The 24,920-nt window shown below is 37.1% G+C and overlaps 2 protein-coding genes across 3 annotated transcripts; both read left to right on the forward strand.

The window, feature by feature from the left end:
* The first annotated feature begins 195 nt into the window (after window positions 1-195).
* On the forward strand, window positions 196-7,948 carry LOC116413541 (protein mono-ADP-ribosyltransferase PARP16). Of its 2 annotated transcripts, XM_031913338.2 has the most exons (7): window positions 196-452; window positions 2,023-2,167; window positions 2,641-2,796; window positions 3,367-3,576; window positions 4,121-4,301; window positions 4,943-5,116; window positions 7,767-7,948. In XM_031913338.2, the coding sequence occupies exons 1-7, from the start codon at window positions 325-327 to the stop codon at window positions 7,931-7,933; spliced, it is 1,161 nt and encodes a 386-aa protein (XP_031769198.2). In that variant the 5' UTR covers window positions 196-324; the 3' UTR covers window positions 7,934-7,948. The 2 variants fall into 2 exon arrangements, with proteins under 2 accessions (XP_031769198.2, XP_031769199.2); XM_031913339.2 differs by lacking the exon at window positions 2,641-2,796 and having other exon boundaries at window positions 202-452.
* A 480-nt stretch (window positions 7,949-8,428) lies between these two features.
* LOC113518572 (carboxylesterase 4A) lies at window positions 8,429-21,036 on the forward strand. The gene is made up of 11 exons (XM_052903059.1): window positions 8,429-8,553; window positions 8,632-8,724; window positions 9,051-9,185; window positions 9,268-9,595; window positions 11,713-11,912; window positions 12,002-12,170; window positions 12,255-12,376; window positions 19,108-19,339; window positions 19,448-19,586; window positions 19,961-20,154; window positions 20,837-21,036. Exons 1-11 carry the CDS (start codon window positions 8,434-8,436, stop codon window positions 20,974-20,976), a joined length of 1,872 nt encoding a protein of 623 aa, XP_052759019.1. The 5' UTR covers window positions 8,429-8,433; the 3' UTR covers window positions 20,977-21,036.
* Window positions 21,037-24,920: the final 3,884 nt, after the last annotated feature.

The raw sequence follows: 24,920 nt of genomic DNA on the forward strand, positions 1-24,920 counted from the left end.
GTCATAATGTTGAATAACCTTCTTCTAGAAATAAGTTATCATATGTAAAAACAATTTTTCAAATTCGCCTGAAAGTTGCAAAGACTAGCGCGTTCAAACAAACTCTTTTGCTTTATTATACGAGTATTGGTATAGATATTGAACTAGATTTAATAACTGCATAATATTTATTCTTTTGTTTTAAAAAGAAATTATTTCTGAGATATCAATCAATAATTTCACATTCATGATTTGTCTATTAAAATAAATTAATTCAAAGATATTTTAAAGTATACAAAATTATGCCTATTATCACATAACACTGCAATATCTGTAATAATAAAGATGGACGGTGAACTAGAAGCGTTATCTGATACTGCAACCAATTGTAACTTACCATCCGCTACTGAAACGATATCAGATTTTAATCAAGCCAAACTAGACACTTTAGAGAAAAAAGCAGTCCATCTAAGGTCGGTATTTATTATTTTATATACCTAAATATAATAGGTCTTTGTAATAACTTTTCTGAAATACGTTAATTCTTATTTTCTATGCAAATTTCAAAAAATGCCTTTATCCTCACTGGCGCATATATATATATATATATATATATATATATATATATATATATATATATATATATATATTATCCTTTAGTAATCGATGGAGCCTTACGTGGATGGTACTGATGTAATGGATTCAAAGGCAAATAGCGAGCGTTATTTTTATAATCCGTTTTAAAATATGTAAATAATAATAAAATGTAAATATTTCTCACTCAAATATGAATCATGTGATAAAAGAAATATATAAAGTTTATGTCACATTGCATGTTTCGATGAACATCTTTTAGGAAAAAATAAAACAAAGGATAACATTCTTAAATATATTTATTATTTTATACAACATTACTTTTAATTTAATATTATTGATAGCAAACACAAGTTTTGAACATTTCCAGTAATGTCTGGTTAATTTCTAGGTAGATCCCGTAACAGAGTCTACATTAAATATATATAGTCCTAATTCCACATTAAAATAAAAAGAAATACATATAAAATAAAAGCTAAAATTGTTCTACAAATAGTTCAGATGGCAGCCATTTGTATTGTATTTGATTACATACTATTGTGATTTCATAATTTAACTAAGCGGTGGTATGATGTTTCCTGACCAAACTCATACACTAAAAGCTAGTATGAAAGTTACTCAAGACTGTTTACACATAGCTTAAAGCTTCGCTTGCATCTTAGGGTGCGCACAACCTATTCGTGGGGGGAAAGGGATTGTTAGCAATGGAGTTTGACAGCCCCATTGTTAGCAATTTGCCCTATTAGGTCGACCTCCACGTGGTTCCCCCTGGAAACCATCGTGAACAATTCTTATTGAATTCGTCACGATGGGCTAACTGACCTGCTTCATCCTCACCTATCATCCTTCACTGATGCCCCGCCGGTGTATACCGTTAGCGCGGGTTACCATTCCATTATCACCCATTAAAAAAAAACAACCAATTCGTTCCTCGTTACATTTATGACATATTTTCTCAACCATTTTTATGTCGCAATCTATGAAAAAGCTAAAAAGTTAAGTAAAAAGTCTTACGAATCCCTCACTATAAAATTATTATTTGATGAGAATAATAAAAATTAAGTCCTTTTCCTAAAAAAAAGACAATTCAGCAATCGGATCGACTCGACTTTGTTTGGACCGACTCGTGCATGAATAACTAATAATAAATAATGAATGATTTTTGTTATTAGTAGAAGCGTATAATTAGTGAAATTAGTAATTAGTAGTCGGATTAATAAAGTCGGGCATCGCTTTATTAAATGAATCTTTCGAGGTCTTATTTTTTTTTACCAAACTGCGACCCCCTTTAATAACAAACGCGTCCCCACCAAAACTCAGGGCCCCCCAGTTGAGAAACGATGGTTTATGATTATTATTACAAGATGTTGAATTTTATTTTTATCTCTCCGAATTCCTACTAACATGTAACATTTATTATATTTATTACGTAATATCATTTTATTACAGATTGGTTTTGGAAAAAGATTTTAAAGCGGCTGATATAAAGTGGAGTTTATTTGTTGCAGCAGCGTTCAGTTTTCGTTACGAAAGCTGCCTTAGACCTTTTCCACCATCCTTTTTGAAAAATGGAATTAAAGATATGGATACTTTGGTATACCTATTTATATTATATTACTGTGCTACCTTTTCTACTATTTGTATCCTGCAGCTTCGGCAGTGTGAATCAAGTATTCTATATAAAATTACGATATAATCTATCCATGTACCGAATTACATTCAAATCTGTCCAATAGTTTTTGTGTGAAAGAGTAACAATTATTCATCCATCTATTCTCATAAACTTTATGTTTATAAAATATAGTAAAATTACGTAGTTCAAACTAAAAGGGCTTTACTCGTAATTGTAATGTGCGGAAGCGCTAAACCGATATTTATGATATCTACACAGATTTTGATTTATAAAAAAATATTAGAAAATATAAATTACCCTGAAAATATATAATCCTTCGAGAAGGATTTCCTTAATCTAGGTCATGACTATGGTTAAAAATCTATCTGAGAATTAAGTTACTATTTAAGGTACACGTTACATCATAAAATCTTTCATTATCTCTTCTTTTTCAGCTCAGTGTTATTACCGATGTCCCAGCATTAGACTTGGTCTTACAGCATTTAGAGAATCTAGAAAACTTGGCCAACATTGCTGATATTATAGATTTATTATTTTACGTTTTAGTAAGATTAAAAGAGCCCTGTTTGAAAACAGTTCCTGTAGAAGCGGTATGTTAGGGATATATTTGAATAGTCTATAGATAACAGTCACTCAGTGACCCATGGAGAAGACTATGCTCGGATTTGAAGAAGAGATGCTCTATTTCTTGGAGATATTGGATTCAAAACAATATAATCTAACAAAGAAATTGAGTTGTTAATATAACCAATAGAATTAGTATACTCAAATGGCAATGGACTTGTCTTACTTAATACAAACGCGTTCTAGAATTGAGATCGCATTTGGACAAGACTAATTTTTGGTACGACTGAATGCGTTGTTTACGAGAGGCCTGTGTCTACCAATGGATTGCTGTGAGCTGATGATGATGATGAGTATATAACAGAGGTTTCCAAACTTTTTCAATTTACGACGGGTTTACAGATTTTATTTTCCTGACATACATATATTATTTCGACTAGGGCAGTCGAAATAATGTATATATACAATTATAAAAAAGATATATAGGGTTATACCGGGATGCCACTGTACATACTTTAGGAATCTCTGATCTATAATACGTCTTTTATATTCAAAGTTATTTAGTTAATTAAATTAATAGAACACACTTGTTTCAGCACGATAGTATTATAACCACTGGACGCAGTTCTGCAGCTACCCCACGACCTCAATATATCTTTCAAGTTAATAGTTCGTGCAAATCAACTACAGAAAATAAATGGAAAGAATTGGCAAAAAATCATCATACATTTTTTGCGTACCATGGTAATCGTTTAGAAAATTTTTACACAATACTGAATTTCGGATTGCATCAACATTTGAATAAGGTAAGTAATAGTAACTTGTACGATAAAAAAAAAAACATGACATAAACACTTAAAATGGATGGTATGATAATTGGCTTCATCATCACCATCATATCAGGCATTAACTGTTCATTTCTGAACATAGGCCTCTTCCATAAAGGTGGGTTTGCCAATAGTTGCGACGCTGGGTAGGCATATTGGCAACTGATGATATTGGTGATATTTTAAGAGGGGCGTTGCTGGCAATCCCTTGATCATTAAGTTTCCTTAGTCGCCTCTTATGATACCCACGGAAAGGAAGGGATGACCTATTCCATGTCGGGACCACAGGGCAATTACTTATAATTGATAAATGACTCGCTACCTAGTTATTAGATGTATCCATCAATAGATAAATTATTATAATATTATAATTAATTATTATAAAAAAATACGCAGTCACCTCGAAGCAGAATTAATAATTAATAATATTAATATATATTTTATTCTTTGTGATAAATAACAAGGATTTAGTTTTTAATATGAGACCCTATAAATTAGTGAAATATTACTTTTTATGTGCAAGAATACACTACTGGGTAACGGAGTTTATTTGTCACCGGAATTAAATACGTCGCTACCCTTTAGCCATGGAGGATTTGGATGGGGAGCAAGTTGCATCGGTGGACATTTGTCTTGTGTAGCAATGTGTGAAATAATTGATGCTCCTGAAGGAATTAATTACCAAAAACCTGTCTCAAATGAAGGTAACTGTAAAAAAATAAGTCTGTCTATTATTTTCGAGTCTGATGAATTCGAACCCACGTCTATATGCTGTATGAGTTCAAATTCCATTGGATATCGAAATGTATTTTTTCAGTGCATTAATTATCTATATAGGATTCACAAACGCAGAGTTCCGAAATATTTGTAATATTGTAAAATATATTATTACCCCCTGAACAAATAATGCATTATGCAAAATGATATCATTTTGTCCCAATAGTGGACCTATAGGCTAATTCTTCTATGAAGAAAAAATTATATCAATACCACATTGAGTAGTCGACTTTGAATGGAATTGTATTTCAACTTTACACTACGTTACTTCTTACGGCATCCCAGGAGCGAGAAGGAACAAGTGAAACATCATATTGTTATTTTATCACCAGACGGAGTGATTTAACTTGAAATCCAGCCCGGGTTTGCATGAGTAGATAAAATTTTCCAAAATAATATATAGCCTATGTTATTCACTAATAATGTAGCTTTTTATAAGTGAAAGTATTTTTAAATACTGTTGAGCAGGTCTTGAATTTATCCATAACATACTCGTATATATGTATATATTGTAAATTAACTACCTCCTTTATAATATATATATAATTGTTTTCATGTAAAAATACAGGAGACGGCATATATGAAGATCAAAAAAACAAATCAATAGAACAGGGTGCTAATGGAACAAGCACGACGCAATACATTGTGACAAACTGTGATTTAGTCAGACTCCGTTATCTATTAATATATGCCAAACAAACTGCATCTATGAGATTCCCCACTACAAATTCAAATCGAAATGGTAAGTTTTACCAAAATCTACAGTCTAGCCGCTATAATTTTTTTCCCCCTGGGTGTCGTAAGAGGCAACTTAGGGAACTTAGTAGTCGAGAGACGGGCAGCAGCGTCCCTTTTTATATATCATTAAAGCCTAACTGCGGTTGCCAATCCGTTTGCCAAGCATAGCAATTAATGGAAACCTCCTCCAATAAGAAGAGGCCTATGTTTAACGACGGACAGTTAACCGCTGATATAGCATGTGGCATGGTATTAAAATCAAAGAACACGGCGTAACCTCGGCCAAGTCGACCATAGCAGTATCTTCATTTTTTCTTGAAGCGACTTACAGGTTTTAAATTTCCTGAATCTTCATTATGGATAAAGTAAGAAGTTAGAATTTTTAGTGATCATTCTGTATAACGATACTATAATTATAAAAAAAAAAATTAATACAAAATCTACCATTTCACTAAGTAAATCTAAACAGCACTTAAGTATAAAATATTTTATTAGTAGGATATGTTGCCATACAATTACCAGAGGAAGACTTTGTACAAAAGTGGATTGCTTGGGTACCTCTGTCCCATTCGTGTTTCGCCATGAAGCAGTTGTATTTGCATGGCTGTGTTTCGATTTGAAGGGTGGGATATGGCGTAAATTTACTGGGTACAGAGGAATAACATCTGAGTCCTCAGGAATAACAACGCATGGGGGGTATCATGGGCGAAACAGTATACTCTGTTATGTCCATGGTACTGCTGATGTCTATAGGCGACGGTTACCGCTTTCCATCAGATGGGCCGTCAGCTTGTTTGCCATTCTAAGTTGTATAAAAAAAAACTGAATTATTATAATTATTACAGAAATAAAGATGTCTAATATTATTATGGTCAATATAAATGTTAATAGGTATTTCATTATGTAGCAATCTATAACAAAGTTGTTGAGTAGATGCTTCCATAAACAGTAACCAAAATAAATTATTTGCCTTTGCATGAGTTTTCAAAATCATGTAGTAAAAACTGCGTTGCGTTTTAACAAATAATATAGATATTATCTAATTAATATTATCTATATATATATATATATATATATATATATATATATATATATATATATATATATATATATATATATATATATATATATATATATATAGTTATTTCTTATTATTGTTAGTTGTTATTTTTTCTTATTGATTACCTGTAAAATTTTTAAAAATAAGTTACAATTACTTTTTTAGAATTGTCTTTTTGTCATATAAAAAACAAATCACCCGTTGCTTTTTTTTAACTTGGCTGGATATGCTGCCGCGTGCCTAGATATTACACGAAAAATAAAAAGGCCTTACGAGAATAGACACACTCTATGTTAAATAGATAGATTAGCATGCCGTTCACGTTAATCGCGATTAACACGAGTTCAACCACAGTTCAACGGATGTCATGTATTTTTATTCTTTTATAAATTTCAACTTAAGCTTGTATTTAGCTATCTGACTACCATTCCACAAATAAAATAATACAGGTTAGGTGTATATTGAATTCACACGCCGAGAAATCCGTATATAAAATAATCTATAAATAAGTATTTTGTTTCCTTTAAACTAAAAATTATTTGAATTATGTATTAAGATATTATTCGAATATACAGGTTCATACCTGGTATATTCAGTATCTCATGATAAAATTAATATACCATATTGTCGCCATAAAATATGACTTACTCCACTTGCATCTACAGCTTGCTTGCACGGGGTCAACACTCAAGAATCTTTCCTTCTTCCCCATTGATTATTGGTTGCTCAAGTTATGTAGCCAGCCCAGAAATAATTACCCAAATATTTTGCTATGCAACTTAGAACGGTAAACAAACTGACGGACCACCTGATGGAAAGTGGCAACCGTCGCCTATAAACATTAATTAGGACAATGGACATAACAGTGACAAAACATTCAATGATGTATGTAGTAGGGATAATGAAAGTGATGTATTTAATAATAGTAGCAGTTATATAATAAAAACCATCGCAAATTATTCATTCAATGATTTTAACGACGTTTAGCTTGTGTTTGCACACTTTTAATAAGCTTATTGTTGTCATATATATTTAATTATTAAATAAATACAGTTGTAATCTTCCGTCAAAAAAAAAAAACAAATTATACTGTCTTGTCCACGATACCCTTCATACGTTGTTATTTCTGAGAACGAAGGTGTTATGTCTCTGTATAAATAGAAATTATTATTAAGATATGAGAATTATATTAAAAATATGTAGGTAATAAGCATCTTTTTTTAAACTTGATAAGCTTATCTATATTATGTGAAAGCTTATCATTAACAAATCGTTATCAAATTCGGTATACACCGCTCTTATTCTTAAAAACGTCAAACGTCTCACAAACCTTTTATGCTACATTCCCAATTTGAAAGAAAGTGACAAAACAGTACAATAGCTAAAATAGGTTTGAAGTAAGTTTTAGTTTTTATAAATAAGGGGGCTACTATATAGGATTAATCCTTATTCATTCAAAAAAGTAGCATGTGTCCTTACGCATGCTACTTTTTATCCTAGTCAATCGACATATCTCAGTCATGCGGTCGAAAACGCATATGATAGTAATAATGTATTTATACAATTTTACCTCTACATTTTTTACTTATTTCAGTTGGTGGTCTCCGACATTGGTTATCAAGACATAAGCTATTTTCTATATTACTTGGCTATGGATTAATGCTGGCAACTATTGGTTTTGCTAATAATCAACCCATACATTACTATTATAAAATATTACTCAAGAAATTGGATTTCGCATACAGTAATGTTAAAATATAATAAGCAGGTAGCTAGCTACCTATTGTAAACAATAATATCCAGCTATTTATCTATTCTTTTAGTGAAACGCAGAATGCGTTTACTGTACTACGATTTTGTAAAATTTTAAATTTAAATTGTAATGTTTTATCAAATTATACTTACCTATTTAAATATACATATTTCATGGATATTATATTTTATTTTTCACAAATAAAGTAAATCAAATTTTTAATAAAAGTCTGTCATGTGGAATACGCTGATTTTAGAACAATAGTCCCCATCGTTACGGTGCTCTCGTCATGGACTAGAGCGTAATCATTGTACGATCTAATTTTTATTGTGTCGAATGTTCATCGAAATATAATGGAAAAGCACCAGTTTCAACTCATAAAGGTCCTGTGTACTAGTGTAGTTAGTACAAGTGTCACTGCGTTGTGTATATTAAAAGCAACTAAATTTACTTACTAATGTAATAATTTCTAAAGATTTTTTAATAAATTACCCTTTTGAATAAAAATATGGGATTTGTATTTATATGCTTATTTAACAATCTGCTCATAATATTATGGACTTTAACCATAACATACGTGTTAACTCAAGATCCCGTGGCAATTTTACCACAAGGCCGAATTGTTGGGGTAAGTAAGATCACTCTTTTCGTTATTAAAACTAGTTATATACATATAGGTATGCAATTTGGAATACTATGTTTTCAGATAAAAGTATATACAGAGGATGCGCCGACTCCTGTTGAAATATTTTTTGGAGTACCTTATGCCACTCCGCCTATAGGGAGATACAGGTTTTCTGTAAGTTTTCATTCGTTCTCAGAATATTGTTTGAGATTTACACAAAAGCACAAATTTTTGATCAAATTATGCAATTATTTATGAAATACTGGCTGTTTTTACACTACATTTTATTAGCTTTTTCCTTGTGCATCACTACATAAAGTTAAGACAAAATCTACCTATAAACCTACATATGTCAAATTTCATTCGAATCTATTCAGCCGTTCAAGCGTAACTGAGTAACAAACATTCAAACATCTAAATAGCCAAATATTTTTACAAATTTCCATGTTTATAATAGTTGGATTTATAATAAAAATTATTATGTTATTATATATTTATAGGCACCAGAACGTCATAATGGTTGGAGAAGAACATTTTTTGCACATCGCATTCCTCCACATTGTCCTCAATTTGGAGATAACGAGAGTGATAAGTTCAGTGAAGACTGTCTGTTCTTAAATATATGGACACCACGGGTTAGACTATTTATTACATATTTATGTTATTTAATATAAAATGGCTCGAATTATGACTCTAAAATCAAATATTTTCAGGTAGCGTGCAGATGGGAAGTCGCTGCCTGTAGTAATTATATTGTATAGTGAATCATGGATACAAGGAGGAATCTCATTGCCTTGTCAAGAATTGGCAGCGGAAGGCATTGTTGTTGTTACGGTTGCTTACCGGTTACATTTATTAAGTTTTTTTACACTAGGCTCTATATCCGCGCGTGGAAATCTCGCTCTTTTGGACCAGTATCTGGCTTTGCTATGGATACATGACAATATAGCAGCCTTCGGTGGTGACCCCACTGCGATCACTCTTATAGGACACTCTGCTGGCGCTGAAAGTGTTCTACATCACATTGCTTCACCTCGTACAGTTGGTAAAATGATTTTCTAAATACAAATACATAACTATTTATTTCGTCGTTAATACTAAAAAAAGGGAGTCATATATTTATTTAGACAGATGAAATCGAAATCATTTATTTTTTGTCGTATTTCGACACATATTTCGTTTTCTTCAGCAAAAACTTTGTTTCATAGACGATGCTAGTGATTTAGATTTTATCCCGTATTCTTTTGTACAAAAGTTGTTTGCTTGGGTACCTCCGTCCCATTCGTGTTTCAACCGTAAAGCAGTTGGGTTTGCATGGCTATGTTTCGGTTTGAAGGGTGGGATATGGCGTGAATTTACAGGGTACAGAGTAATAACACCTGAGTCCTCAGGAATGGCAACGCATGGGAAGTATCATGGGCGAAACAGTATACTCTGTTATGTCCATGGTACTACTCATGTCTACAGGCGACGGTTACCACTTTCCATCAGATGGGCCGTCACATTGTTTGCCATGCTAAGTTGTATAAAAAAAAATCTACTACTACTACTACTCTCTTTAATAATCTAGTCCGAAATACTCGCTCGAATATGGCTCTTTTACATTGTGCATTCTAAGAAAAATTAAACATTTCAAATACGTAAGGGACTACTCACACTTATTCAGCTCCATTCGCGTATCGCTGAACGATTTTAGTCACACATATACAGCTCTGTTTCTATCAGCCGCGTACAGCGTCGTAAGAATGAGAAAAGCCGTCATAGCGTGCTATCTCCGCTGAAACGTTTGTCTACTGCGTACGACGTTGAATATGCTGCATTTCGTAAAAATTAAATAATTATAATTACTATAAAATACGTCTGCATTCTTTAATCCTTGCGTACATATTGATTACGCAATAAATCAAATCAATCCAGAAACAATACAGGTCGCAACTTGTCGACAAGGAGTCGCGAAACATCCCTGTAAAGAGCTGTTTCGCCGTATTCGACGGTGAATGCGGCGGAACAGCGCTGAACGCTCTCTATAGCATTCGCTAAGTTCGATAAATACACATTTATCCTCATTTTATACTGAGTTGCCGTGAAAGCAGAATAGACGCGGAAAGCTGAATGGGTGCGTACACGTCTCCATACAAAATCGTTGTTTTCTATGGACAAAAATTGAATAGAGCTGAATTAGTGTTAGTAGTCCCTTACTTTGAAACATTAGCATACAGGTAGCGTTTAGGTAGAACACTACAATCATATGATCCAAAATTGAAGATGTTCAACATTACGCCTCTTTACACCAGACTAAATGAAGATAAGAAATTATATAAGAATCTAATCTAGTATTTTTGCACAAAATAATTCACTCAATTGTAGTATCCCCGGAGATGCTAGGCACATTGAATATAAATACCGTTTATAATTTGCGTAATCTAAAGACATTTAGTTTACAATCTCAAAATATTTGTGTATGACACTATCAGCCCTTGCTTAGCGTGTGTCGTCTATATAACCAGCTTTCTCTCCTAGATAAATCGAAAGATGAGTTAATGCCTGATATTTTTGACACCAGATCATCCATATACATAAAATTATTTAAAGATTATTGGTAAACAATTTAACGAGCACAGTTCCGCGAGAGTTGTCATAAATAATTATACATTTTGTTGATCTAAAGTACTATTATAATAATATATTTACTGCCGCTTGTATCTTTATATAAGTCCATTTTTTTACTAGCTTTTACCGCGGTTTTGCTCGTTTTTACATTGATTTCATTAAAATATCCTGGTTGTTGGAATATGTAGAGGTAAAATAATTAAGAAATATTTAAAAGGGCGGTAAAGAGGTTTCTTCAGGGTCGGCAACGCGCGCGTAATACATCTGGTATTACAGGCGTTCATAAGCTACGGTAACCACTTACCATCAAGTGGGCCGTATGCTTATTTGCCACCTCAGTGGTATAAAAAAATAAGAATCCCTAAGGGGAGCAATTTGAAAAAAGAAATGTGTATTAATTTTTAAGACAGTTACCAATTATTAAACCATTTTGAGACTAAACTTACTGACTGGCTTGAATTGTAAAATTTAAAATCAAACAGATAAGGAATAAATACATCAACAGGCACAAAATGTAACTAATCTACTAACATATGAATTATTCATTAACAGGTTTGTTTCAAAGAGCGATCATAATGTCACAAATGAATCCTTGGAAGGTGGTGGACGACAGACATAACGTAAATTCTAATGATGCTATACGAATATCTCGTGAAATCGCACGACGCTTAGGATGCGATAATAATTCAGATCAAGAAATACTAAATTGTATGCGAACACTTTCCATAACAGATATTGTAGCTCTTTATTCCGTAAGTTTGTTAATCATCAATTTCTTTACAGTCAGTTAAACAAAAAAACAGTCAATTACCTATTCGTTAATATTTATTGTTATGAATAGAATTCTAGTTGGAGCAAATATATGCAACCAGTATCTGACCAATTTTTGCCAGAGTCCGAACAGTATTTACCAACATCATTGCCAGCAGCTTTATCGGGTGTTAACCAACCCATCATGGAACTCGACCTACTTTTGGGAGCCACTGACCTTGAATTTATAAACTATAATGGTTTGTATTGCGCATATGATGAAATTTTTCCAAGGTCGTTGATTGATAAATAATGCCGTATCAAATTTATCTATCTTATTGCAGATGAAAACTACCGACAATTATTACGATTAAACTCATCGCAAATATCTGAATACATAGACAATAATGCTATACCAGATATATTACGAAAATTTTCTTTACACCAAACGGATGCCATAGCGCTGGTAATAAATTTTGTTATTTTATATTTTATTAATAATAAAATAATACCTAAATTATTAAGCACGTAAATGTGTGTCTACGCATAAGGTCGATACTGGTAATAATAATAACGTGCACAAAATCTGTGGGATCAATTTATAATATAATGTGTGGGCAGTATGATCAGCTTCTTAGTGGGTCGCCGTAGGATGCCCTTGTTCGTCCGCACGTCGACTGCTCGAACCTCGCCGTCTGGTCCAGGGTAGGTCGCCACCACCACGCCTCGCGGCCACGTGTTGCGAGGCAAGGTCCCATCAGCTATCAGGACCAGGTCGTCCATTTTGATGGCTCCGTGTGTAGCTCGGGGCTCCCGCCGGTGTTGCAACTCGGGTAGGTACTCCTTCACCCACCGGTTCCAGAAGCAGTCAGCTAGCCTCTGGCTGGCACGCCACTCCTTGTGTCCCGCCGCGTCGCTCTCTGTGAAGCTGCCTGGCAGTGGGACGCGCGATGGACCGCCCAATATGAAGTGATTGGGGGTTAGGGCGCTGTCGTCGTCTGCCGATGTTGACACGTGGGTTAGCGGTCGACTATTGAGGGTGTGCTCGACCTCGACCAGCAGAGTGTGGAGGACCTCTTCCTTGGGGGCCCGCTCGTTCAACGTAGCGGCTAGTGCGGTCTTCACGCTACGCACCAACCGTTCCCACGCACCTCCCATGAAGGGTGCGCTCGGGGGAATGTAGCGCCACCGGATGAAATGGACTGATGACTCTTCTTGGATGGCTTCCTCGGCTGCTTTCTTCAGTTCGACGTCAGCACCTCTGAGGTTGGTGCCTTGGTCGGACCATAGCTCAGTGGGACACCCTCTGCGGCTTATGAAGCGCCGCAGGGCCATTATGGCGGAGTCCGTGCTGAGGCTGCCGGCGATTTCTAGGTGGACTGCGCGCGTCGTTAGGCAGGTGAAGAGCACTCCGTATCGTTTCTGGTGAGTGCGGCCCACTGTCACGGTCATAGGCCCGAAGTAGTCTAGGCCGGTGAACGTGAACGGTCGTTGATGATGCGCCAGCCTGCTCTGTGGATGGTTGCCCGTTGATGGCTGCGCCGGTCTTGCTCTTCGTAGGCGGCACAGCTGACACCTCTTCAGTTCACTGCGGACGGCGTGTCGTAGGCGCAACACCCACAAGTGTTGTCGCACCTCGTTCGTGGTGATCTCGAAGCCGCCGTGGTGAAGTTTCCGATGCACCCATGCGATGTATAGGCGCACCCAGACGTGGTTTCCGTCGACGATGGGGGGCTCTCGTTGCTCGGCTGACAGATCGGCGGCGGCTGCTATTCTCGATCGAAGTCGCAGAATGTCGTCGTTGTCTATGACGACTGACAGCTGTATGAGTCGACTGGATGACGGCAGCTGTTTTCCATGTTTCAATGCTGCGATTTCGTTGCCGAACGCCTCTTGTTGCATCGCGCGAATCCATAGCCGTCGCGCGCGATCTAGGTAGTGTGTGTCTATGGGGATGAAACACACAGATGGACTATTGCTGTTCTTGATTTTCATCTTCGTCTTCTCTCTATCGACTTTCTTCGTGCGGGTCCAAGTGGGGTCGGCGCTCTCTTTCTTCTTGTTCCTCTTTCGGATGGCGGTACAGCGTTGACTGGTCGGTCGCAGGAGGTCGATGAACTGCAATACCCGTGCTGAACTGCGAACAAGTTTCAACCAATTAGAAAAACGTGACGGATCGGGTAATGCTATGGATAACTGCGTCGCGTTCTGTAGCTTGTGTACGCGTTCTTCTCCCGTTTCCACTTGACTATCGTCGCTCGTACTATCTTCACGCGGCCACTGCTCTTCATTTTTGTCGAAATTCCTTTCGACCGGTCGGAGACGTCGCATCGCTGATTCGTAGTTGTCCGGCGGCACAGGGTCGTCCTTCTTCCATAATAACCCCGTCTCGTATCCTCCCGCCGGTAACGGACGAGTTTTCTCTTCTAAAATGCGTAGGGCGCGACGTTCCTCTTCGTTGTAGGACCTCTTCGGTGCGATCCCCAGCGATTCGAGCGCGAAATGTTGCTTCATCATTTCTTCCATCGATTGTTCCTCTTCATGTGTCGTCACTATGTGGCTGATTCTGTGCACCTGCTGTCTTGTCCTGCCGCGACTCGTACCGTGCAGTACCCATCCCAGGTCGGTGAGTGATGCGACCGGCTGCGTGTCGGATCCTCTTCTGACTTCGTGGGCCAGCAGTAGGTGCCAGTTGTCTTGCCCCAGCAGTACCGTCGGTTTGCCCTCTTCATAGACCAATTCCCTCTCTATGTCTCGTAGATGTGGACAGCCCTTGATGACGCTGCGTGGTACCGACTGCGGTGATAACTGCAGTCTGTCCATCGTCCGTGCCCCCACTGTGTATTCTTGTGAATTCCGCCCGCGGATCTTGAAGTGAACACGCGTCGATTGAGCTGCGTTGATCCGTGCCCCGGCCACACCTTCCATGTAGAATGGTGCGGGGGGACCCGTAGCACCGATTCGCTCCGCCACCGCCGTCTCGATGATGGTGCAAGTCGACCCGTCGTCCAGTAGCGCGTAGGTGTCGCACGTTCCCGTGGGACCGGTGACTCGTATCGGCAGGATCTTCAGGAACGCGATCTTGTCGTTTCCCCTTGCCGATGCGGCGACTGCGGCGGACTTGTCCTCGACGACGTGTGTCGTTACTTCATTCTCCGGCTGTTGTCGCGTGGTGTGCAGCAGAGGGTGATGAGTCTGCATGCACTCATCCACTCCACATCTCTTGCTTTTGCAGGCGTGGCGAAATCTTCTTACTTTGAGGCAGCGGAAACACAGCCTATGAGTCTTCGCTAACTCCCATCTCGCCGATGTGTCTGCTTCCTTCATCGTCTTGCAGTCCGATGGAGCGTGTCCCTCTCGTCGACACATCGGGCAAGGTGGTGTAGCGGGTTTCTCCTGCGTCGCGTATGTCTTCGCCGTCTTCCTAGGAGCGGACTCCCGCCGGTCTTCGGACGGTATCTCCTCGGCGGGGGCGAAGTTTCCACATCGTGCGGCGGTCCTTTGCAGGAACTGAGAGAGTGTTATGAGGTCCGGTTGTCCCTCCGGTTGGTCGTTGGCGAAATCGTAGTACTTGAAGCGTAGTACCGACGGCATCTTCTCTGTGACGTTTCTCACTATTTCTTCGTTGTAGAGGTAGTGGCTCTTGTTCAGCGCTCGTATCGTGGCGACGACGTTCTGCACCTTGCTTGCGAAGAGGCAGACGTCTCTTGCGTTGTCCGAGAGTCGTGGTAGCGCGCGGAGTTTGTTCAGTTCGGCTGTGACGAGTGCTCCAGGGCGGCCGAACCTCGCGGCTAACATCTTCATTACTTCTTCTGCGGTCGTAGACCCGACGAATAGGGAGCGTGCCGCGTCCTTTGCGGCCCCCTTCAAACTTCTGCGCAGTCTTGCTAGGTTCTCTTGTTCTGTGAGTTGACTTGCGCTCTCTTCATAGGCCATCTTCCATGGTAACCACTCGCTCGACGATCCATTGAAGACTGGCAACTCGGTGACTCTTGACGCTGTGGAGGGCAGTATGTTGCGAGCGGCCATCTGCATGGCGATCGCAAACTCATTACAATCGATGCCCACCTTCAGCACCGGTTCTTCCTTCTTCATCGACTGCATCGCTGCTGCTATCGTAGGCATGGCGGCATGTGGGTCAACGTGGCGTGCGTGGTCCCGGTGAAGTGCGTCGCTGCTCGGCTGTGGCGGCGGCGCTCTCGAATCCTCTTCAACGGGTCTCGATGGGACGAACCCCTGACGCTTGCCGGTGACTTCTTCTATCTCTGGTACATGCGGCTCCATCGTGAGTGCTAGCGTGCTTCGATGAACCCAATCCGACGTTCGTTCTCTTCTGACGGTAGCGTCGTCGTCTTCTATTTCCTCGTCGTCCTCTGATTCGGCTTCCAGGGCGGCGACACGTGCAGCAGCCAATTCCACCTCCTTTCGAAGTAGCTCCTCCCGTGCCTTGGCCAGAGCCTTCTTCTTCTACGAGGCCGTGGTGCGAACCGTGCGTGCCGTGCCGTGCTTCGGTTCCTTCTTCCTTGCTGTCTCCTCTGTCGTTCCTGTAGCTTCGGTAGTCTCCGTGGCTCCTGTGGTCGTCGTATCGCCGGACGTGTTCGTAGTCGATGTGGTGGCGGCGGTAGACGACGTGGCAGCGACAGAAGGCATTCTGACAGCCGCAGACGACGTGGTGGCAGCAACGGACGGCGTGGCAGCGACGGACAGCGTTCCGGCGGCCGTAGTCGACGTGGTGGCGGCGGACGTTGTGGCTTCGGTGACGGCGATTTTTTGTTGCGACGACTTCATGTTTCTCGTAGTCGGCATTTCAGCGATCCGGCTTCAGAATGGTCTTCCTCCAGCGATCCGGCTTCTTGATGTACCAACGGTGTTCCTCCAGCAATCCGGCTCGAAGGACCACGATGAGCGGTGTGGACTGCCGCACGGTGAGCGTGGACTGTAGGGGCGTTGGTTCAGGCTGGAGTGAAACACAGGGATTACTATTCTGAAGCCTCCGGTACCGTCTGAAGAGAGTATTTTTTCTTCTTGTCCTATTTCTTCTCGAGTGTAGTGTGTCGCTGCCCGGAAGCGAATGCCGCTCGACGGGAGGCGGCCTATCTTTATACCCGCCCGCTCGCACGATAACGTTTCCAACTCGCGTTAGCGAATCTGCGCGAGCGGGACGGGGCGAGAATGAACGAGACGCGTGTCTCTTCAGATCGGTACTCTATAGCGTTTATTTATGTATTGCAATTTACAATTTCTTAATTCTATTTATTGTTACAATTTCTATTTGTATTCGTAGGTAATAATGACAACACACAAAGAAATACTTTATTTAACTTACACTATCTTAAATCTATGCAAATCTATATAAAATAACAGAATACAAAACGATTAACTAGGACTTAACAACTATAAATTACGATATATACAAATAATGTCGCGAACATAATGAAAGTACTTAATTTCTTTTTTTGTTTACACTAATTATTAATATTATTAGTATTATACATTATAGATGAATTCACCAATATCATGAAATTGAGAGTTTTTATAATTCAATTGACAACGGCAAACAAACTGACAACGCACCTGACGTAAAGAGGTAAACTATCATCTATAGGCATGAACATCATCTCGTATATTGTGACGCGTATAGTACCACTCATGCGGTGCTTTTTCTATGGATTATGGTGTTATTCTGCTTAGCGCGGTAATATGTATCTAACTAATTTATTTAAACATTGTACTCAATTATAATAATAATAATAATACCCTTAATAACAATCTTACCATATAGTTATAATAATTTAGTTATTTGTTTGACACCGGTACGTGAAGATTGTCTTGCTGTCCAGCATAGGCCTCCCCTAGAGTTCGCCATTGAATGCGATTCTGCGCTTGTCTTTTCCAGGTGTGTCCCGCTATTTTTTTGATATCGTCTTCCCATCTACGACGCTGTCTCCTTTTTTTTTCTTTTATATTGTCTCGGACACCACTCTGTAATATCCTTAGACCATTTTTCTTTATTTATTCTAACTATATGTCCTGCCCACCTCCATTTTAGTTTCTTGATACAGTAAGTAACATCCGTGAATTCAGTTTTCTTCCTTATAGTGTCCAGTTTTACTTTATCTTTTAATTTGATGTTCAGTATACTTCGTTCCATACTGTGTTGGCAAGTTTCTAACTTATGTATGTTATGATTAGTTAAGCTCCAGGTTTGGCATCCATATGTCATAACAGGCAAAATACAAGAATTAAATATTTTGCTCTTCGCTTTCAGTGGTATGAGAGGGTTTTTCATTACCTCCTTAAGAGACCAGTATCTTTTCCATGCCAGCGTAACTCTGTTGTTAATTTCTTTTGTTGTTAGGTCTTTTGGAGATATGATCTGACCGAGATATGTGTATTCCTCCACATATTCCACTGTTTTACCGTTAACCGTTATAGGGATGCTTTCCGAATTTGACATTATTTTGGTTTTCGTAGTGTTCATTGATAGCCCTACTTTATCACTTTCATGCACCAGTTGGTCCAACATCTTTTGTAAACTTTTTGGATCAACGGAAATCAATATTAGATCATCTGCAAACCTTAAGTGGTTTAATCGCACACCGTTGATAATCAAACCGTAGTTTTCCCAGTCCAGGCATCTAAACACGTGTTCGAGAACAGCTGAGAATAGTTTGGGTGACAAAGGATCATCACCTCTTTTTATCGGAAAAGATTCACCATCTCTTTCTGTTCTTATTTTTACTTTCATGTTCTTATATATATTGATGATCAGTCGAATATACTTTTTCTCCACTCCTTGTGTTTCTAGAGCTTCCCAAATTTTTATGTGTTTTAAGGAATCGAATGCTTTATTATAATCTACGAACGCAAGTTAAAAGGTAATATTATATTCACTGCATTTCTGGATTACTTGTTTTATAGTGTGAATATGATCTATTGTTGAGTACTCAATTATAACCATACCAGAAATTAATATTTTATTACTGATACTATGTCATACCACGTAATCAATGTACTGTAAAATATGTTTCTTGGGGAAAGTTGTTCACTTTAATTTTTTATGGTGACTCAACCTTGGTGACCCAAAGTGAAACCATGTCGGCATAAGTTACTACGGCTCTGTAAAGTATACGCTTAGATATATACGAATACTTTACCAAAAACTGATTTTAAATTTTTAAACATTTTTTAAACCAGTTGACACATGCAGTTCGCTGGGAATATTGGGAAAAATACACTAAAAATGACAATGTAATGGATTCTCTTCTGGCATTAGAAAAGTTAGCTCGAATCGAATCTACAGCCAAATGGGACGCAGGAAATGCATTAGTCGCAGCAAGACTAGCGCGACGAGTATCACGTCTCTATGTATACCGATATTCACAATCATCTAGCATTGATTTACAAGGTCAACAATTGAATTTTACAGGTAGGTTATCTATGGATAATTTAAAATTATACACTAATATAAAAATTACTTTATATTAACCGAGTAAAAAAGTTTCATTAGGTACATAATTGTTGTATTTTTTTTCAGGTGCAATCCATGGAACAGATTTAATTGCTCTTTTGGGCGACGCTTTAATGCTGCAAATAGGTCGTCGTCGTAGTACACCAAATGAAAAACTAGTATCATCAATATTTCGTCAATATATTGGAAACTTCATTAAATATGGGTAAGCAAGGCGATTTATCTTAATGATATATCAATTAACGGTATTTAGGTACTTACTGACCTGGTAATGTTGCTGTCCCGCTACTACCATTTTCTTATCGGGGTAAAAATTATTTATTCTATACTAGATATATTTGTATAGGTATTTATATCAAATTGAAGCAAACAATACATATTTACAAAATTCCATTGAAATCACTTGAGTGGTTTCGAAGACTACTTTAAACTAATATCATGACATGGAAATTTTATTTATTTAAGCCATTCAGACGTATAAATGAAAAACGAAAACTATTAACAAGAATTCTATAGTCTAAAGTTATAATAACGGTGTAAAATTATTAAACGATACTTAAGAATGTAATCAAATTCTAGATCTCCTGGAATAGAAAATGAATGGAAACGTTACAAAGTTGGTGACGCTCAAATTTATGATATACAACATAGTGAGAATAATAATGACAAATTCAGAGCTAAAAAAGATGGAACTTTTTGGCTACAATATTTGCCACAACTTTATAATCTTCGATCAATCTCTGAACACACAGAACAGTTAACATCAGAGAAAGGTTTGTAGAAATTAAATTATATCTACGAATAATGTGTGATTATATTTAACTACTCTTTACTCTCCATATCCACGATTAAGAATAATTGTTTGTATTTATCACCACACCTTTATCTTTATCGTAAGAAACGAATGAAAGAAAAGGCATAACATTATATTCTCATGTAAGAGAAGGAAAAAATTAATTGAAATAAAATTTTATTCCTAAATCAAGCGGCTGATCCGACGTCATTTCATTGATCACGCCGTTGCCTACCTGGTACCCCTGGGCAAATTTTTGATAGCGTCCCACTGATAACAAAAAAAAGTATATTACCTGTCCTGTATGTTAACGGTGCTAGTCGGCTTCCCTGACTGACGACGATAAAAAAGGATACGAACTGTTCACTTCAAAGTTGAATTTGAAGCAGTCCTTTTGAACCTCTATGCCTTTTTGCATTATTTTTCCTAATCGTAATTTCATAAACCTACATACTTACACAATACACAATTCAAACAGGTTATGGTAACCTTGAAGAAATAAGCGATAATAATAATAATAATATTTTTATCATTGGAATATGTAGAGGTAGAGGGAAAAATAAATACCCAATTTATTCTTATGGTTTTACCCATGAGCTTTATCGTTTACTAGCAAGTATATTCTTAAATTTACTTATGTCTGCAATTTGTCTGATTTCTAGGTGAAACCAGATTACGTGGAGGTGTCTTTGCTATGTGTGGTGTTTCTGTAGTCTTGCTAATACTGCTATGCGCCTGTGTTATTTTGCTGCGGAAGGAACGTACACAACGTTCGTCTATTGCTGATGAAAGTCATCGATGATTAGTAAAATATGTTATTTTTCATATGTATACTTTTATCTTATTATATTATTAATGCGTTTTTAATGTGTTAATGATTATCTATACCTACATACCTACTTATTAAGGAATTGCCGAATATTCGTAGTCTTTTCTATACCATGAATATTCAAGAGAAAAAAAATATTCTGCTATATTTAACGTATTCTGTATTTTTGGTACATTTTGTACGAGATTTGTACATTATTAGGTATTATTAGTAATTTATTCTCTTAAAATACATCCATAACTACACTTTTAAGTTCTTACAGACATTGTTTTTCGACTTTCATTTAATTACTCTTAAGCGCACAAATATAATCAATTCTATCCGTAGTACAGTAAAGTAGTAAACAATAAATAAAACAAAAATCTCGTGCAAATCGAAATATGTCGCGTTACTAACGTGAAATCGTAACGCAAAGATTTCATGAGGAAGATATTGTTTGTAACAGAAGCTAGCGACCACGTTGCTAGCATGTACATGACGTACTTGCATTTGACCGATTTTTTTGAATATTACGCAATATTATTATTTAATATAGGTACTTATATTAAATACCTACCTGTAAGGGAATTGTTAGTAATGTTACATATAATACAAGCGACCCCACATTAACTAAAAACTAAATTACGTTTCAACATGTAAAAATAATCATAATTTGTTCATACTTCCACTGAATCCTTTGCGAGCTTCTATTGTGTTAATGACCACTTGTCTACCTCGCTTTAAATTGTATGTTACTAAAAAAGTGCATAAGGACATTATACGGTTTACCACTATACGCATCACACTGAACACGTTTCAAAGAACTTGGCCTATTAACACTTCCATCGTTATACATATATGAACTAGGTTTTTGTAGAGCAAAATCATAGATATATAATAATGAAGAAGATAAAGCATAAGTTGAAAGTATGAGTAAGATATTTCTCTTTTGCTCGTTCCTACAGTAAAATAAATGTTTAAGTACCGTCTTTTTTATTTTCATTACTACAAGTGTAGAAAAAAGGAAATGAAAATTGTAAAGTGCCTATTTGTGTAAAAGCGTAATTTATAGAAATATACCAGATTGAACGGCATGTAAACATCATTTTTTTATGTCAACGTATCATGAATTATAGAAATATTGAAAAAAATACGTATTGCTAGAGTGTGTATTTGCAAATAATATTTAGGTAATTCTCTGAAACAGCATATTATTATAAAGAAACTTTGAAATAAAATGTAAAATTATTGTTTTTATGATTTACAATAAATATAGGATATGATTTCATGTACATTCTTTTGTAGGACGGGTGGGGGCCGCATTCAGGTCTTTCCCATTCTCGATAATGCGTCCATTGCGACATTTTTTGAATCATATCTACGTTCAATGTCAAAGTCGTATTCCTTTAAACATGATTTAAACTGGTCAATCTATTATTAGGTTCTTTGTTACTAAATATATAAACAGGTAGTTTAAAATTTGTTTGAATTGCCTAAAATGCTTGATAGTCCACACAATAGTTAGCACTTCTTTTTTTTATACCACTGAGGTGCCAAACAAGCATACGGCCCACCTGATGGTAAGCGGTTACCGTAGCCTATGAACGCCTGCAATACCAAACTTCTTTTTAAATTGCAGGATACTTTGATTCTGCCTTATTTAATTATATTTTCCAAAACTTCTGTCTGAAGTTTATAAGTACCATTGCGAATAATTCGCACATTATAAATAGGCTCTCTAATTATTCTTTTTAACAAATTGAATGACTCCTGACTCTCCTTTATCCATTAAAAAACAACATTCTTTTTACATAACTGACTCAATTGATAAAGAACGGCAAATATTTTTTTTACATATTGACGATAATTGTTTACGAGTGCTATAAATTTCTTGACTTATCTGCTGACTCTGGCACAGGATACTTCTAAATCGCTTCAATACTATTTTTATTCGGAGGAGTAATATAATTTACATTATTCTCACTTTTCTCGAAGGGTACACAAATTCTACCAATTGGCTTGTGGGGTTTAACTCTCAAGTATCCCGATTCGTATTTAAATTCCTTTAATAAACCTTCATCCAATATATCATGGGAACTGTACTTTAACTCTTTAAATACATAAAAAATATAAATACATAAAATATAATTATCTCATTGTTTAAACAATTATATCTCACAGTATTATTTGTATTAAAGGCTAAAATCTTTATATCCGTATTCTTATGACACAAATTATTTTAAAACATTTTCTTGCTGTTTTTAGTATCAGCTGATGCTTCAACGTAATTTATATATTTGTTTTTATTAATTGTACGACCTTCCTTATTATACATTACTTGATTTTGCTGACCGCGCATATTATAATTATTACTTTGCGCTTGACCTTGTTTTCTATTAGGGTCATAATATCTTGCAATATCATTTTTCTTTTAAATAAATTTATCTGTTTTGAAATTAAAACACGCTTATGAGGCCTACGGAATTAATTCTTCTTATTCTTTCACTAACATAATAGCTTAACATATATTGCGGATACAAGGCACTTAAGTGTTCCCCTGAAATTGGCAATTGGGCAAAGCCAAATGACAAAGTTGAAGACCGACACCGGTAATATAATTTCCGTCGCATTTGAGATTTTGAGTGACATTAAGAAGTTCTATGGACAGCAGCGAATAACGACCAAAGAGCTAAAGCCATCGGACACTATACCGATGATATCCCGGACATCGGTTTATAAGAAATTGAAATGGCTCTAAAACAGCTTAAAAACAGCAAGGCACCTGGGGAGGACGGAATTACAGCAGAGCTTCTGAGAGCGGGTGGAAAACCGGTACTTGTAGTCCTTCAGAAGCAATGTAATTTCGTCATCCATAACGATGTTACGCCAGAGGCATGAAGCAGAAGTGCGGTGATCCTCTACTTCAAGAAGGGTGACAATACCCTATTGAAGAACTATACACCGATATCCCTTCTGTATCGCGTCTACATATTGTTTTCGAGAGTCTTGACCAATCGTCTTACGCGCAAACTCGACGACTTCCAGCCACCCGAACAAGCTGGCTTCCGAAAAGGTCTTAGCACAATAAACCACATACATTTTTTTATGCTATTTATATTGCAGTTCTTGAATGGCGACCGCGTACGGGTAAACGTAGTGTAGGACGACCCCCCACTATATGGAGTGAAATGCATTGCAGGGAGTCAGTGGATGCAGGTGGTTTAGGATCGTTCTTTATGGCAGTCTATGGGGGAGGCTTATGTCCAGCAGTGGACGGATAATGGCTGAAATTATGATGATATGTGAGATTTTGCGAAAAATTATATACATATACAACATATTATCATTTAATTCATATGCAAATTGCCTAATTGCAATTTTTTTATTAATTGGCAATAAAATATCATATGTAGCATGAGGCCTCCAGCCTGAACAGTTGTCAATTCCATTGCCAAATTTTAAAATCGACCTATTATCTGACTTATATTTTTGTAATTAGGATAAGATACAGACATATGACTTCTTTGGTAACAATCATTTCTTAATATCGTCTATTAATTTACCAATGGTGTCATAATTTGGTTTTAATTTTATCTTGGCACCTTAGCTAGTTTTAGTTTAGCTAATTTACCTTAGTTAGTTGGCAATTAGCTAGTTTTTAAAACAAAACAGCAGTACCCATCTGCGGAGTTAGTGGTACTTGGAGACTTTAATGTTCACCACTCCGAAAGGCTTCGTTCTCGGTCCACTGACTGCGCGGGGAAAGCTGCTCATGAATTTGCTCTGACTTATGGATTCTCTCAGCTGGTTCAGTCTACAACGAGAACACCAGATAGAACCATACAAGCTCCTTACTGGACCTTTTGTTAACAACACGCCCAGATGGATATATTGTCAGAGTGAATGCGCCAATTGCTTAAACTATAGGCCGATTGCGA

This window comes from Galleria mellonella, unplaced genomic scaffold (assembly GCF_026898425.1).
Source record: "Galleria mellonella isolate WM207_F2 unplaced genomic scaffold, CSIRO_AGI_GalMel_v1 utg132, whole genome shotgun sequence".
Lineage (NCBI taxonomy): Eukaryota > Metazoa > Arthropoda > Insecta > Lepidoptera > Pyralidae > Galleria > Galleria mellonella.

What these genes read in the sequence shown, in the direction of transcription:
- LOC116413541 (XM_031913338.2), top strand. Translation starts at nt 325, where the DNA reads ATGGACGGTGAACTAGAAGCGTTATCTGATACTGCAACCAATTGTAAC. An exon ending in TGCATCAACATTTGAATAAG is followed by an intron (nt 3,577 to 4,120) that starts GTAAGTAATAGT and finishes TTTATGTGCAAG; the next exon opens with AATACACTACTGGGTAACGG. An exon ending in TACAAATTCAAATCGAAATG is followed by an intron (nt 5,117 to 7,766) that starts GTAAGTTTTACC and finishes TACTTATTTCAG; the next exon opens with TTGGTGGTCTCCGACATTGG.
- LOC113518572 (XM_052903059.1), top strand. Translation starts at nt 8,434, where the DNA reads ATGGGATTTGTATTTATATGCTTATTTAACAATCTGCTCATAATATTA. An exon ending in TAAATATATGGACACCACGG is followed by an intron (nt 9,186 to 9,267) that starts GTTAGACTATTT and finishes ATTTTCAGGTAG; the next exon opens with CGTGCAGATGGGAAGTCGCT. An exon ending in ACAGTTAACATCAGAGAAAG is followed by an intron (nt 20,155 to 20,836) that starts GTTTGTAGAAAT and finishes TCTGATTTCTAG; the next exon opens with GTGAAACCAGATTACGTGGA.